The sequence below is a fragment of the Anguilla rostrata genome, chromosome 7, assembly GCF_018555375.3.
Source record: "Anguilla rostrata isolate EN2019 chromosome 7, ASM1855537v3, whole genome shotgun sequence".
NCBI classification, from domain to species: Eukaryota; Metazoa; Chordata; class Actinopteri; order Anguilliformes; family Anguillidae; genus Anguilla; species Anguilla rostrata.
In genome coordinates this window covers 14,065,820-14,081,373 of record NC_057939.1, presented here as the reverse complement: position 1 = coordinate 14,081,373, position 15,554 = coordinate 14,065,820, and the positions used below count along the sequence as shown (strand labels likewise).

General features: G+C 47.3%; 1 protein-coding gene across 12 annotated transcripts in view; it reads right to left on the bottom strand.

Moving 5' to 3' along the window:
* The window catches only part of kif21a (kinesin family member 21A), a 44,168-nt gene that overhangs the window by 17,377 nt on the left and 11,237 nt on the right, over positions 1 to 15,554 (bottom strand). For 11 of the 12 annotated variants that reach the window (XM_064342987.1, XM_064342988.1, XM_064342982.1 and 8 more), the window contains 10 exons: positions 7,672 to 7,894; positions 6,104 to 6,286; positions 5,177 to 5,326; positions 4,833 to 4,964; positions 4,355 to 4,525; positions 3,832 to 3,947; positions 3,526 to 3,721; positions 3,006 to 3,195; positions 2,779 to 2,842; positions 2,390 to 2,593 (listed from right to left, as the gene is read on the bottom strand). In XM_064342987.1, coding sequence (XP_064199057.1) covers positions 2,390 to 2,593; positions 2,779 to 2,842; positions 3,006 to 3,195; positions 3,526 to 3,721; positions 3,832 to 3,947; positions 4,355 to 4,525; positions 4,833 to 4,964; positions 5,177 to 5,326; positions 6,104 to 6,286; positions 7,672 to 7,894 — 1,629 coding nt within the window. The remainder of the gene's footprint in view (positions 1 to 2,389; positions 2,594 to 2,778; positions 2,843 to 3,005; positions 3,196 to 3,525; positions 3,722 to 3,831; positions 3,948 to 4,354; positions 4,526 to 4,832; positions 4,965 to 5,176; positions 5,327 to 6,103; positions 6,287 to 7,671; positions 7,895 to 15,554) is intronic. The other variant, XM_064342983.1, reaches the window with a different exon arrangement.

Sequence of the window (15,554 nt, the reverse complement as noted above, 5' to 3'; positions counted from 1 at the left end):
ACCGCAATGCCAGAAGGAAGACTTGAAGGTTTATCAGCAAGACCCTACTCCTTTAAATATGCTGACAGTGTGTAACTGTGAAACTACATCACTGGCAAAAACCCTGCAAAAGCATCAATGCAATTAGCCTAGCTACATATTACTGCCCTATACCTTCACTGACATCACAAGATACTTAATCATACAGTATGTCAGTGTGATTATAAGCTTCCTGACACAGTGCTCCTGGCTCTGTGTCTCAGAGAACAATACAATGTTCCTCCCATTAACCATAGCTGAGAAACGGAGCCTTGACTTCAACTGAAAATTACTAGAATGCCTGAAATCCAATCTCACTCAAGGTTTCTCTTTCTCCACATTCCAGGTACTCTCTACAAAAAAGGCCAAATGGAAAAATGTGTGCTTCTGATATGATTTCACAACACACGAACCACTACATAACTGTATTATCGGTAAGACTGATCACTCACCTCTAGTAAAACAAAACTCAAGAAAGTAGTAGTAGAGGTGGGAGAAACATTGATACAAAATAGTATTACTGTTTTCTGCAATACAGTACCGATACAGTTGTGTAAAAAGTATCAATATTTTATCTATCTATATATCTCCTCATGGATTATCCGTTTTGTACCATTATTAGACTTGTGAAAAATTAAAACACTTCTTTCCAGACATTCTGCACTCAAAATGAAAGGTTATTAGCAAGAGATGTGCAGTTTTCCTGACAACTAAATCTGGAAAACAACCACTGCCATCCGATAATAAACAGTAGTTTACAGTTACTTCACGATTTCTGCAAATACCCCAAACCTAGCAACCAGGCACTCATTGTGGTCTCTCAGTAGCAGTAGTAGGTTTGCTGTCATTCGCATAAAATTGTCTCACTTCATGTTTTCTTTCAAAGATAGCAAGCTAGCCATCTACGCACACTGTTGTAGCAAAATCGTAAAAAAACTGGGTTCGTTCATTTGAGCACCTATGTGATGACACTTGCTAAAATTAATTAATATTTCACCTATTTACACCAAGCTGCTTAGCTAGCTCAGTGTTGATGAAACTGAGATATTCTATGCAACACATAGAATATCTGCCGTTACCTGCTATGCATACACTATTTTTTGCAGTACATTATTTGCCATTTTGAGTTTTCTGTTAAACCTGATTTGTACAGATTGAAAAGATCTGAGTTACTATGAGGCAAGTTTTTTTCCCTTCCTTTTGACATTTTAACTCTGGAACTGTTTTTCTTTCTGGCAGTTTGGCCTTTTGCCAGTTTGTGGTTACATTTGATTGAAGGCACAGGCGTACATGTTGCAGTCAGTGTGTGTATTTAAATGCCAAGACTCTATACACTTAGTTTTACATTGTTTCATCTCAGTCGTCTAAAATTCTGTGAAAATGACAACACTTCAAAATGCAGCAAATATAGCATATGATTGATTCCTGCTTTTTGGGATATTATTTTGCCTTCGTTGGGAAATTTTTGTCTTCAGTTACACAGATATCGTGATGTACTGTAGATGATTCTCAGGCAATATATCACGCCATCACAGAATTGCCTGCATAGTGATGCTATAGCATTGTGGGCAACGTATTGTGATAGCACCATATCGTGAGTTACTCTGTTTATGTTTCCTGATTATCCACCAAGCACTGGTTTTATACATATATATGCACATACGTGCATTCTACAGAGATGTTGAGATATACTGAAACTGAACGCAGTTAAACTCGCCAAACCAAACACTGAAAATGTCTTGTATATAATAATTAAATCATTCATGTGAAATCAGCCATATATAAGATTCTAAAACCTTTTAAATTACTTGTTATGAGGAGCACCATGATTCTGGATTTTATATTTATCGACCAGGGAAAAAATCACACAAGGGCGCTGTTCAAAGACTGTTCGTCTTCAGGACAGAAAACTATGGAGTGCACTAATGGAATGTGTGTGTCTACAATGTGCATTCAAATAATGCACAGATGGATTCTGTTTATACCAGATGATGTTTAACAGTTCTACACCGTATTTTTTCCATTTTTCTGAGGTCATCTCTACACATCTGCTCTTCCTGTGGTCATGGCTTCAAATTGAGAACATAAGCCTTCACCACATTCAGCATGTTCAATACATGTGCACGCATACACATAGGCCACAGGCCACAGGCACACACGCCCACACCACACACGCACGCACAAACCCGATAATTCTGCAGCATCATGCAAACAAGAACCCATAAAGCTAATCTGAAAAACACGCCCTTACTATGGACGGCAATACTTTAAACCATTTCACCTCAAACTGATTACTGCATCCTATTAAAAACGATGCACACACATACACACACACTCTCACACAAGGTCAGACATGCTTGTCCGTGACTACCTCTTCTTCTTCTTGCGCTCCTTCTTCTTGAGTTTCTCCACGTCCCGCTTGGCAATCTCGATGATGTCGGACGTCTCAGAGTCGGGGGTGATGAAGGAGGAGGAGAAGGGGGTGGACCCCCCGTAGTAAGAGGAGTGGCAGGAGGCGCGCGAGAGGCTCTTCCGCAGGTTCTCGTTCACCGCCTCGCTCTCCAGCAGCTTCGCCCTGGAAACAAAGCCAACGGGCCAATCAGCACAGCCGACAAGATCCACTGTCACGGAACATCACACACAACACACAGTGAGTGGATGAGGACTTTATAACATAACACACACACAGCGAGCAGACATGGGCACCATACCATAACACACACATACACACACACACACAAGTGGGCGTGGGCTCTATACCTGAGGTCTTCGATCTCTTTGATGTAGTTCTCGATCATGTTTGCAATCTCCTCATTACCATCACCTAAAGAACAGCAGGTGATAAGTACAACAGAAACAGACACACACTTCATCAGCACTGATGCACTATAGTTTCACACACACACACCCACACACACGCACACACACATGCACACACTCAAACACACACACACACACACAAGCACGCACCCACACACACGCAGCACCTGCTTTGGCGAGCACTTGGTTGGCCTGGTCACTGAGCAGCTGGGTGAGCCGGGCCCTCTGGGCGTCGATGGTCTCCTGCATGGCTTTCACGCGCACGCGCAGGTTGTTGTTCTCCGTCTGCAGCATGGAGTTCTCATGGAACATGTCACTGATGCCCTCCATGCCGTCCTCTCCAACCATCCGCTTGCCCTTTACAGAGACAGAAACAGAGAGACAGAGACAGAGAAAGGGGGATGAGACATGCAGAGAGGGGGGGATGAGACAGAGAGAGACAGAGTTGGGGGATAAGAGACAAAGAAAGAGACAGAGATGGAAAGAGAGAGGGAAAATGAGACAAACAGAGAAAGATCGAGAGAGGGAAAAAGAGATGAGCACTTGTACGATGTTATGAATATTGTTGTTTTGCAATTCAGCCAAAAGTTCTCTTCTTTCACATATTCTGCTTCTCTTCTATCACTTCTTTCACGACTATCACTCTCTTTCCTCCCGTCTGTCTGTCTGTCAGTCGGTCTCTCTCACCGTCTTGTACTCCATGAGCTCTATCTGCAGCCGGGCGATCTCGGTGCGCAGGGCGCTGATCTGCTGGCTGGCCTTGTCCTGGTTCACCATCACGCGGTTCTTTATGTTGCGCGCGCGGTTGGCGTACTTGAGCGTGTTCAGCGTCTCCATGAAGTCCCGGTCGGACGGGCTGATGCAGGCGATCATCACCGTTTGGCTGGAAACAATCAGAGGAGGACATTAACCCAAAGCGTGGAGGGCAAGAGCGTCATCGGCCAGAATGCATTTGTCATCTCCTGGGAGGAGCCGTAGGCAGCGAGCTCGGACCTGTTTCCGCCCAGTGAGTCCTGCAGGAGGCGTGTGAGTTTGGAGTCGCGGTAAGGCACGTGCGTCGCTCGCTTGCTCCGGTCCCCCAGAGCGCTGATAACATTTCCTAGAGCCAGCTGTGAAGAAAGAATATTTGTAGAACATAAAAATCAAGCTCACTTTCCTGCGCTTTGTCATTTACGTAAACATGCTCTTAAAAACCAGCTAATGATGATAATGGAATTTAAATTATCCATAACTGCCACTAGGTGGCACTGGTTAGCAAGTTTCTCTGATTGAGATGACAGGTGGATTATTTACTGCTGGAAAAGTCCTCAGCAGTGTTAACATCCCACCAAACTGCATGGTATCCCACGATTCTCTTCATATTCTGCATGCAGGTAGTTAATTACCTCACAGCCACCCCTCTTTGCTGCCATGCTGACTTGTACACAGCAGAGCTGTGGCAGCGACCATGTCAGAGCACTAAACCAGAAGCAGTTGTGCATCTCTCTGGGTTTAACACCGTGCCAGTCTCTCTCACCAGCCCACAGTTGATGGAGATGCCCTCTTTGGCGCGGTTCCCGGTCGCCCCTGTTCTCTTCAGCCTCTCGGAACCAGCCAGGTCCACGAAGTGAAACTTGGCGGTCAGGGTCTCAAACTCGTTCATCTCCGAGGAGCCGTTGGCCAGGCGGTTGTCCATCTCGCCCTCCTGCTGCACAGAGCAATGCAGGAAAGAATGCTGGAGATTAGACTCAACATTACAACCCTGGAAGAATACTAGAGATAAGACTCAACATTACAACCCTGGAAGAATACTGGAGATAAGACTCAACATTACAACCCTGGAAGAATACTGGAGATAAGACTCAACATCAGCGATGGTACTGAACATCATGAAGTGAACTGCGGAAAAAAGTGTGCGTTTGTAACAGATGCAGTACTGAAAACAGTGTGAAGGTGTGTAAAGGAAGCGGGCAGAACCGTGGGGCAGGCTGAACACGGGGGGCGGTGCCACCTACGCTGTCGGGGGCGCAGACGCGCACTTGGCACAGGTGGATGGTGAAGATGGCGTGGGAGCGGGAGCTCTGGACGTTCATCTGTGTGCTGGCCGTGGTGCGACAGAGAGCGCCCAGCTTCAGACACTGCATCATCTGAGAGAGATAAGGACATTAATATACACACTGAGTATAAAATATTACACACAAACATTATACACACTGAGCATACGGTATTACACATAAACATCATACACACAACACACATAAAATCAGAGCACAGGATTATACACAAACATTAAACACTAAGTGTACAGTATTACAAACAAACATACACACTGAGTATACAGGATTACACACACACTGACCTCTTCCTCAGAGTTGACTGTGCGTGTGGTCACCCCCACAGTGTAGATTCCCCCATTTGCGTCCTCGTGGATGCGAATGTGAGATTTCTGCTTCCGTACTTCAATATCACGCGTGGAGTCAAACAGGTCCAGCACCTCCTCGTTATACAGCTACGACAGCAGAACACACACAAATTTTATATTCTGTTTATCTCGCCAATGGTGAAAGACTTTAAAAAATTAGATCTTTTTTTTCAGGTTCAGGTTTTGCATTTTATATTTTCTCCCCTTTTATCCTAAATAAGCCTAATCGAATCAGGTGTATACTGCTACTACATTACTGTAAGTGAGTGTGATTGCCTCAGTGATCTTTCAAGAATAAGTACAACTTGCAAATTGCAACTGGTGTGTTTTCTTACAATTTTATTGCAGTGAAGTTGTCCTTCACTCCAAAACGTCACTCTCTTGGTCTGTACTTCCACAGTTGAGAGCAAACAGGGCATGTGTGTGCTTAAGGCCCAGTGTACACTAAAACAGGAAAGGTGCCTTACATGATATTATCATGAGCAATGTTATGATCAGGGAGGAGGCCAAATGCTCAAGTCTGAAGAGTGAAAGTTATGTGGCTATAAAGTGGCTATTCTGTAGTGATAATCCAGCTTCCCTGCTCTTCCTGAGGGGAGTTAGTGACTGACCCTCGCATATCTGAATAAGCTGCACTCACACACAGTCCACAACGAGTACCCCCTCCACCCTCAACCTGCTGCTCCAGTCAACAGCTGTGGGCCGCACTTGCCTAAGGTTAAATTTAAAAATGAGGGGTAAAGAAGGTGGAGGGGGAGGGGTTGATAAATCATGACTCCTGTTTAAACCAGGCCAGAAATAGCCAGGCCTCAGCTGCGAGACCCCCGCCCCCCCCTCCCCGAGCCCCGGGGCCTGGGGGCATACCTCCAGGAACTGGGCGTTGATTTTGAACTCGGGGACGGGGCGCCCCTGCTCGGTGGCGGCCTGCTGCCGCTCCTCGATCCCCTTGAAGAGGTGGCTGACCGCGCGCGGGATGATCCCCAGCTCCTCCTCCGTGATGTTCACGTCGAACCCCGTGCCCATGGTGTACGTCTTCCCCGAGCCCGTCTGGAAAAAAGGGGGTGGGGGGGGGTCAGCCAGACACACTCTGCCTTTAAGCAGGTTTAGGCACATAGAACCTCACTGTGCTCTCTCTCCACTCTCACTCTCACTCCGCTGGTTCACTCAGAGAACATCAGGCACGCTCAGTGTGATACGGGTAAAGGGCAGGACGGGGGTCGTGGTGTAATGTGTCGCTCGCGTACTGTAGGCCCCGCACAACGATGTCACTGTTCTCGCGGGCAAAGCGGACGAGGCGCACAAACAAGAGGTCAGTTGAGACGGCAGGACTGAAATAAAGCAGGTATTTATCCTCGTGGAGACACAGGGGGGAACGAGGAGCCAAGCCAAGTGAAGTGGGGTGCTGGGAGCTGTGGGAGGCTCAGCAGCATAGTTTTCAGAAGGTACGTCAGGTGTGCTGCCACGGGAGGGAAGGTCATAGGTCATGGCTAACACACAGTCCAATGAACAGTGGCATATTTAAATCTAGACCTCAGGAGCATTCCCACCGGACTTCAGCGATACTGCTAATGGAACCGCTCGACTGTCATGGTAACGGACAGAAAAATGTGAAAAAATGTGTGAAGAAGGGATGGCAACCGCTGAGAAAAGGACAAATGGAGGGATTAAGAATAAGGGAACGAGCTGTACTGCGAAAAAGGGCAGTGCTAAGGCAATATAGCTTACATACTGAATAAAGAGTAATGCGTAATGTTACGAACATCAGTAAGAAAATTATCACTAAACTTAGTATCATCATAAGAAAACACCATCAGCTACTGTATTGATGGATTATTCATGGCCAGCACATGTGTAAGGGTAAATCAGCTTTGTAAAGGCTTAGGATATCTGAAACTGCATCTCCGCAAGCACCTCTGACACCGCTGTTTTAAATTACATTTATAGAAAATCTAGCAGAACCTTTGATAGAACAATACATTTAATTTTTAACTGTATGTATTATTATTATCCAAACTAACACTATAGCGCAAGTATTGTTCAGCAGCCGTAATAAAAATACAATAAACCATTTAAAATAAACCTACTGTTGAAACTGTATTACAAAGATATAATATCCTTGCATTTATATAGCACTTTCGCGAATGCTCAAAGTGCTTTACAGTGAAGGGGAAGTCACCTCGCCCACCACCAATGGGTGATGCACGGCAGCCGTTTTGCGCCAGAAGGCTCACCACACATTACCGAAGATGACCGTCGATCCGTGATCCTTGTACTCAATTAACATCATTAAGCAAACTTCATTGTATTCTCTGTTGTATTCTAATATAGCAACAGCTTGTTCTTAGACTTATTTTGACCAGCGCTTTCCATTAAGGTGAGTCTGGGTGATCTGAGTGGAGACTCCGGATGAAGAGCTCTTTGGGGAAGCTCACCTGGCCGTAGGCGAAGACGGTGGCGTTGTAGCCCTCGAAACAGCCCTCGATCAGCTTCTCCGTGCAGTTGGCGTAGATGGCGTCCTGCTGCGAGTCCATGTCGAACACGTAGTCGTAGGTGAAGGCCTTGTCCTTTCCCAGAATCACCTGGGGCTCCCCGGGCGTCAAAAATGTGCAGATGTGACATCCCTCGATTTTCTCCCGAGGAAGCTGGGGGCGGATCCTGGAGGGGAAGTCACGCGGAAACCAGTTACCGAGGGGGAGGGGTTTACGGAAACACGTAATCAAAAAGACATTGCACATTACCACGCCAAACATCAGTCCTTTACCACAACTTAGATTTTACACTGGTAAATCCCAAGGGACACCACTATGGGCAAAACATGGCATGTGACCCCAAAATGACATGACATGCCAGGAAAGCCAATACAAATAGTTCAGAGAAGGTTTTTACTATTTATTCTGAAAGCTTAAGCATTGGGCCTTCATGAAATGTGAAGGAAAACATTCCACAAGTTTGAAAGGCCTGCAAGGCCATTGCTTTCCTGTTTAATCTTTTCTCAGGGTTCTTGTTCTTACTGCTCCCTGGACAACAGGATTTCTGGGCATGTGTGTGTGTGTGTGTTTGTGCATGCTTGTGCGTGTATGTGCTTGTGTGTGTGTGTGTGAGAGAGAGAAAGCGAGAGAGCATACGCTTGTACAGTAAGTGTGCTTTAGAGAGACAGACAGCGAGTGTTTGAGTGCGTGTGAGTGTTCCCTGCACACTCCACCACCCCGTAGAGACAGAACGCTCACTGTGTCTCAGCACTCCAGGGGGAAAAACACTGGAAAAGGGCTAGATAAACACTGACACTCCGCGTTTTTTTTAGGGTTATTTTTCTTTATGGGGCACAAACAGGGGCAATTTCCTCACGAGCGGGCGCACGCCCTCCCCGCACGCGCGGTACAATCCGCCCTCTGTCCTCCGGCCCGGGCCTCCGGTCCGCGCCTGACAGTCAGCTAACGGACCGAGCGGCCGGCCGAGGAGTCACCTGATCGTGACTCACCGCATAAGGGCCCGCATTGTGGGCGCGGACAAAGACAGCGGGGCTCTGCCCGGACGACAGGGCCGACATTGTGTCTGTGAGACACCGAATCCCTGCTACTGTACCCAACACCCCGGCTCCGAGAAGACGGACAGAAAGAGAGAGAGGGGGACGGGAGGAAGGACGGAGTGATGGTGGGCAGTGAGGAGGGAGGGAGGGAGGGAGAGACAGGGTGTGTGTGGGTGGGTGTGTGTGTGTGTGTGTGTGTGTAGGCGCGAGCGCGTGAATGCATGCACGTCTGTGGGTGGGCTCTCTAAGCCAGGCATGTCTGTTTGTTGTGGGATGGACCGCTCCACAAACATGCCGGGCCACAGACCAAAGTAGCTAGTTCAAAATTTAACTAAGCCTGTCTAATTTGGGAGCAAAGTCAGAGTGTAGTATTTTTAGACTAGTACAGTATTCTGCATTCTTCGTTTCATATTCCATTACATGTATTTATCTAAAAAAAGGCTAAACCAACAAAACCATGTCCAGTGCAGAGACTGATAGTACTACCCATAAAGCACTGCGTGCCGTGTGCATTCTCAGCTTCACCACTACATTTGAAAAACGGTCAGGATTTGAAGCGAGAATCCGCATTAATCCCACTGACCGGCATATCCCAGTAGCACAGCAGAATGTTAAATCTGAGTGCAACCTGCATTAAGTATGACAAGGTTTATGTCATTTTAATTTGTATATATTTTTTAGTGCTGGATAAAATTGGTACTCAGGGGCAGGTTATACAGTATGCAGTTATACTGAGGTTTTGTTTCTGAGAATGGCTACTGGGGTCACTGGCTGATTATTGAGTCGTTATTACATGCTCACCAAGTAGCCTAATGAATTAGTTGTCTGCAGGGCGTGCTTGTTCTGTGAATCCTCATCAGCTGAGTGGGCATTACAACAGTGATATTTCATAAAAAATGCACAAGAAACATCGTGCTTGATACTCATTGTCTACCGCAGGAAGCAGCAGCTGAGTGGACAGACAGCCCTAGCAACAAAAAAAGGGGAAAGGTTGTGTCTGGGAAAGGATGATTATAAATTCACCACACAGTGCATTCCTTAAAAACGGCACAATATTATGCCAAACTGTGTTGGACTAAAAGGGTATTTCAGTGTACTTGCTTCACGTACAGGAACTGCGTGTTTGAAACTGTTCATTGAATAGACTTAGGCTAAATGTCAGATGACAGACAAAGAACAGGGAATAAAGAAAGGAGAAAAAAAAACACAAAATAAGTGACCCTGCCCCCTCCCCCTCCCCCACTCATGTTTTGGGGCAGAGGGATAGCGGTGCCGGCCTGGGGAGGGCGGGGGCCGGGGGCTCTATTTGTGGAGGCTGGCCAGTGAGGGCTGTGGGGAAAGCGCTGTGAGGTCAGTACTGCTGGGGGACCAGATGGCTGAGAGACTGACAGAGTGCAGGGAATGTGCATGGAGGAGCGTGTGTGTGTGTGTGTGTGTGTGTGTGTGTGTCTGACAGTGTATGTGTGTGTGTGTGTGTGTGAGTCTGTGCGTGTGTGCGTGTCTGACAGTCTGTGTGTGCGTGTGTGTGTGTGTGTAAGTCTGTGTGTGTGTGTTTACATGTGTGTGTATAAATCTGTTTGCATGAGCATTGGGGGGGGTGTAGAATTTCAGAATAGACACAATGGTGGCAAGTCTGGACACTGCGCACTCCTCAGCAAAGCACTGTAGCGCACATCAGATGTTTCAGCAGACACTCAGCTGTATTAGCAGATCAGACTGTTTGCTCCCAGGTAAACATGTGAGCTACAGCAATAAATACCCTCTGAAACAGCACTGCATCAGCTCTCTAGTGCTACTGCACAGATGCGAACTGGAATTACAATGAAACGATCGCTGATAGGACCTCATCTGAGATGATACCCGCAGCACCGAGGCAGCTACAGTTCCAGCTCCAGACTGCGGCAGTGTGACAATGCCAGCTGGAACAGCACCAGAGTAACTCCCAACCACACGCAGCACCTTTCTTTCTCCAGGGAGGGGAATAAAGCAACGCGTCTATGCAGCACGTTGGGAAAGTTAGGATGGCTACAGGCTACGCATTGCAAAACACACAGGCCTAATTCATTTTATTAATCTGGCCCCAAAAGTCCTGACAGCCAGTGCAAGGTTCGTACAAAGTTCTCTCACCGAATGGCAACAGACGACGGAAGAGCACTAGGAACTCAGACATAGAGGGTCTTAAATGTTCCTCACGCTGACATGAGTGAATGAGGGAAGCGTGCGGCTATTACGAGCTAGCGCCAGCACGTCAGAGCTATTTTCATAAAGGTGGTGCAAACCAAAGGGCTTCTCTGTGCTCCCCTGTCCTCAGCTGAGGGCCTGGCATTGCCGATTCCGTGCCAGCGTTCCTTCTGCCGCACACGGGCGAGATCCACAAGGGCGCTGCGGCAGGGAAGGCGCTCTGGCCTTCGGCCTGGTTCCGTTTCCAGGGTTTCCCAGCCGTGATCAGGGGAAATGGCAGCAGCGGCGAAGCAGGGGCGGGGAATCAGGCCGCCCTGCTGCTGTAGGAGCTCAAACACACGCAGCGGGCCGGGCTGGGTTCAGATGAGCGAGGCCTGTGTTTACGGGCTCATAATGAGCTCGCGCTGTTCGGTCCTGCCTGGCCACCGCAGTGAAAATGCTTGTGGTGTCCCGGGGGCGTGAAACGATACCAGCGTGCTTCTGAGCACGCCCAGACCTGCCGGCCAGACCCAGGCATTGTTATAACGCTCCCTTAAATAAATTGTTGGGTGCGTTAAGTAATGAGTGCTAAGTAGCTGAGGGTGAGCAGTTCACAGACGGTTCTGGGAGAGCGTTCCCTCCCAAGTACGCCCCCCCTGGCCTCTCTGACTCCCCCCCCCCCCCCGGCCCACTCAGTCCTGGGCCCCCCTACTCCCCTGCCGTCCCGCTCAATCTTCCACACAAATAACCAGTCACTCTGAAAACTGAGCCCTCAACCTACAGTCTGTATTACAGCAGAAAGGAAAGAACCTCGGGGGCCAGGGCATACAGTGTATGGAGAGGTATACATACAGTGTGCATGTGGAGTTACAAACTGTTATAAACTCACTGTGTGTGTGGACTTATAGTACAGTTCTGTTTTTAACTAAGGCTGGATGTTTGTCATAGAAAATATTGGCTAAATTCACAAAGCAGTAACGGCAAAATTGTTGAAAATTACGGAAAACTGAAAAGTGGCATTTACAATTTATTAAATTAATTAATTAGTTCACATGCACAGTAGAGGGAAATGACTGAACTACCACGCACAACTGTAGTAACAGTAATAAGGGTTTGACGTTTCAAAGAAATCAGCGGGCAGTTGCTGCTGGGAAAAAATATAACTAAAATGCATTGACAGGCTGCTGCATTTCATCGCTTTGAATAAAGAGCATGCTTTTTGCCTTTAGCAGAACGTTGTTCCATCATGTTAAATTGCATGTTAAACCACAATAATAAAACACGGTTACTGTGTGTCCATTATTATTTCTTTAAAGTTAATTTTGTTCCATTATAACCTCAGCGTGAGAATAGAGTCGTAGTACAGCTCAGTAGTGTGTGTGGAGTTATAGTAATGTACAGCAATCTGCACCATGTGACTCCTGTAGTTAACCCCCAGCTGTCAGCCTCATTACTCCAATTACAGTCAGAGGAAAGCTGGGGCCCGCCCACACTTCACACGAAGACACGCCTCCAAATATTTCCCACTATTAAAGGACTGCGGCACGCTGTCCTGAACACTCGTTCAAAGAACTTAAGTCTTCACTCAACACGCCACAGTAATTTATCTCAGGAGCACAAGATACTTTGTGTCAACTGTGTCAATGGGCAATAGGCACAAGCATTATGCTGGGTATTCCAGGGTTTACCATACGCCAATAATTTCCTTACAGTCAACCATAAACACCACCAATTCATCATAAAGCCATCTGCAGAGACGGTGACGGCAGAGACTGAGGGTTGATTAGATTTCCGTCTCCCCTGTTCCGATAACTCACCAGCCCGGACATGAGAAGCCGTGTCTGCCTTCCTCTGTCTGACGTCATACAGGACAGCGAAATGTCAGCGCCATCATTAAGCCATCGCAGGCCTGACCACAGCCTCAGGAAACAAGATTATTATAGAATACAGACAGGACAATTTTGTCCATTCGGATTTTTCTGCCTTTGAATAAAGCAATCGGAAACATTATGCATCAAATTATGTTATTGTTTCTTTTGGTGTCGTTATTAGTTCTGAGATCTCTACATTGGCATTGCGTTGTGGTTTCTGGGGATATTAATGAGTATTTCAGTACGACGCACACCCTGGGGTACCTTTCAGAATCACACATGGCAACAGGGGCTGTGCCAGCTTCAGCAAAGTGACTGTGACCACGGTAACAGCGGCTGTGCCAGCTTCAGTGCAGGGACTGTGACCATGGTAACAGGGACTGTGACAGGCAAACCTCTTCATGCCTCAGCATTGAAACGCCTGCAGCAGGAAGGGAAGAAGGCTTTCTCCCTCCACCACCGGAGACTAAACCCCTCCACGGCCTCCAGATCACTCTGTGTCACAACTCACGTCAGTCTGAGGATAATTAACCGCTTTACATAACAGACGTCAGGTGACATACGACACCGAACAACCTGTTCCTCCGTCCTGGGCCCCTGCAGCCTCCCCCCCCCAGGGTCCCGGGCGCCTGAATGCAGGAGGAGAGGGACATTAGCATCGGAAGACCATCCAAACCGATGAGCAAACGCTGCGCAGCCACTTCATCTCAAAATGTCATTAAATCCCCCCCCACACACATCTGTCAGCGACATCACCGCGGCAGCGCTAAAAAAGATCACCGCGACCGCCCTGGCTTTCAGCGCCCTCTTACTCTTAACAAACGCACCTCTCTGCAGCACAGCCGGGGTCAATGGGGACCTTCCCTGTAGGGAATCAGTCAACCATATCCACAAGGTGATGGCAGGTAAAAGTCTCTGAATGTTGAAATGGTATTCACTAGAAAATACCACTAGAAAAATATAATTCTGATGTTGAAATTTTATTTATGCAACCACACAATCACAAAATGCTCAGTACATCGCATAAACTGGCTGGTATTTTCATTAAAGATGATAGTGGCCCAGAATATAGTTCTGTTAATCTGACCGACCGTAATGAAGAGAATGAAACAAGAAACAACAAGTGAGATCAGCGACGGTGTGATGATTTTCCTGCTAAATAAAACATTCCCTCTGATGGCTAAATCACTCCTTGCCCCCAGGTCCCGCTCATTAAACGTAATTTACAGGTTAGCACTGACGGTTTAGAAATGCACTGTTCGCATGCTAGTCACGCTCACCCCAATATCAAACAGCAGGTCAAAACAGGCTCTGCCTGGGGACAAGTGAAATTCTCTAACGAAAGAACACAAAGAATTATGCCAGAAATTCTGTTGGGCTTTGGGAGTTTCATTTACACCAACAGCTGCAGTTACCATGGAAAAAGCCTGTGCCTGATGTTTCCTGATGTCCAAACAGAATGTGTCTGCAGGCCACACTTGCTATACCACACCCTTTCCAAACAGCCTGTTGACTTGGAAATGTTCTGTGGCCTGCAGGACATTTGAGCACCCAGAGGTCTCCTCTACTTTGTTTGCCAAAAACTGGCGTAGTGCTGTGCTTCCCAGGTGAGAGGTCACTGTGCAGAATTCCCTTTGTTAACAGGAAAACAAGAGTATGGTTATCACCCATCACTTCATGTTAATGAGGGGAAAAAGAGGAAAGAGTCCCTTGAGCACAAGCTATACAGCTTATACGAGGACATGTTCCTGTTGCTACTAGCTGTAAAACCCTCAAAGGGGAATTCTGACAACACAAGAGGCCATGGCAACCGGAAATGTCTCTGACACGAAGACAAGCCGGACGCTTCTGCAGCCACGTTAAAAACACTTGTAAATGCACCAGAGACCAACAAAGACTGACATTTTTAAGCCCCAGGGTCAGGCTAACATATTTCCTGCGCTCTATCAGCGGTGTGGCTACAGTCCTGCTGGTTGTGATGTCATCTGGCCCGCCGCTACAGCAGCGGAATACAGCAGGGTTTTGGAAAGGCCCCAATCCAGCACCTGCCACGCCCAACTCACCCACCCCCCCTTGGAAAACTCAGGATTCACTGTTGCTCAGGCATGACATGTTGACAGAAGGCTGACAGCTCTGTGCAAACAGAGGACCGGTGGCTAGGAAACTTCCACAAAGGCCGCTGCAGACAATGGCTAAACATACGACTGGGGGCAAGACGGCCGCTGTCTGGGGCCAGTGGGGAAACATGAAAGGCAGAGATGAGACAGTCATGGGGAGAGATGGGCATGAGGGTGTGCACGCGTGCATACGCCTCTGTTTCTACTAAAACAAACACTACGGCTTGGATTCAATCAATATTTGCCCTTAACTTTGAATCAATTAAAGATAAATGTTGCTTTCAGTTTGTTCATTGTAAACTGAACATCGCTTAGTTCAGCTAGTCTAAACCTGCTTCTTTCTGCATGCATGCTTGCTGAAAATTACCAATCTAAACCTGCTTCTTCCTGCATGCATGCTTGCTGCAGACTGCCAGTCTAAACCTGCTTCTTCCTACATGCATGCTTGCTGCACATTGCCAGTCTAAACCTGCTTCCTCCTGCCTGCATGCTTGCTGTACGCTGCCAGTCTAAACCTGCTTCCCCCTGCATGCATGCTTGCTGCATATTATGTCTAAACCTGCTTCTTTCTGCATGCATGCTTGCTGCACACTGCCAGTCTGAAACCTGCTTCCTCCCGCATGCATGCTTGCTGAACACTG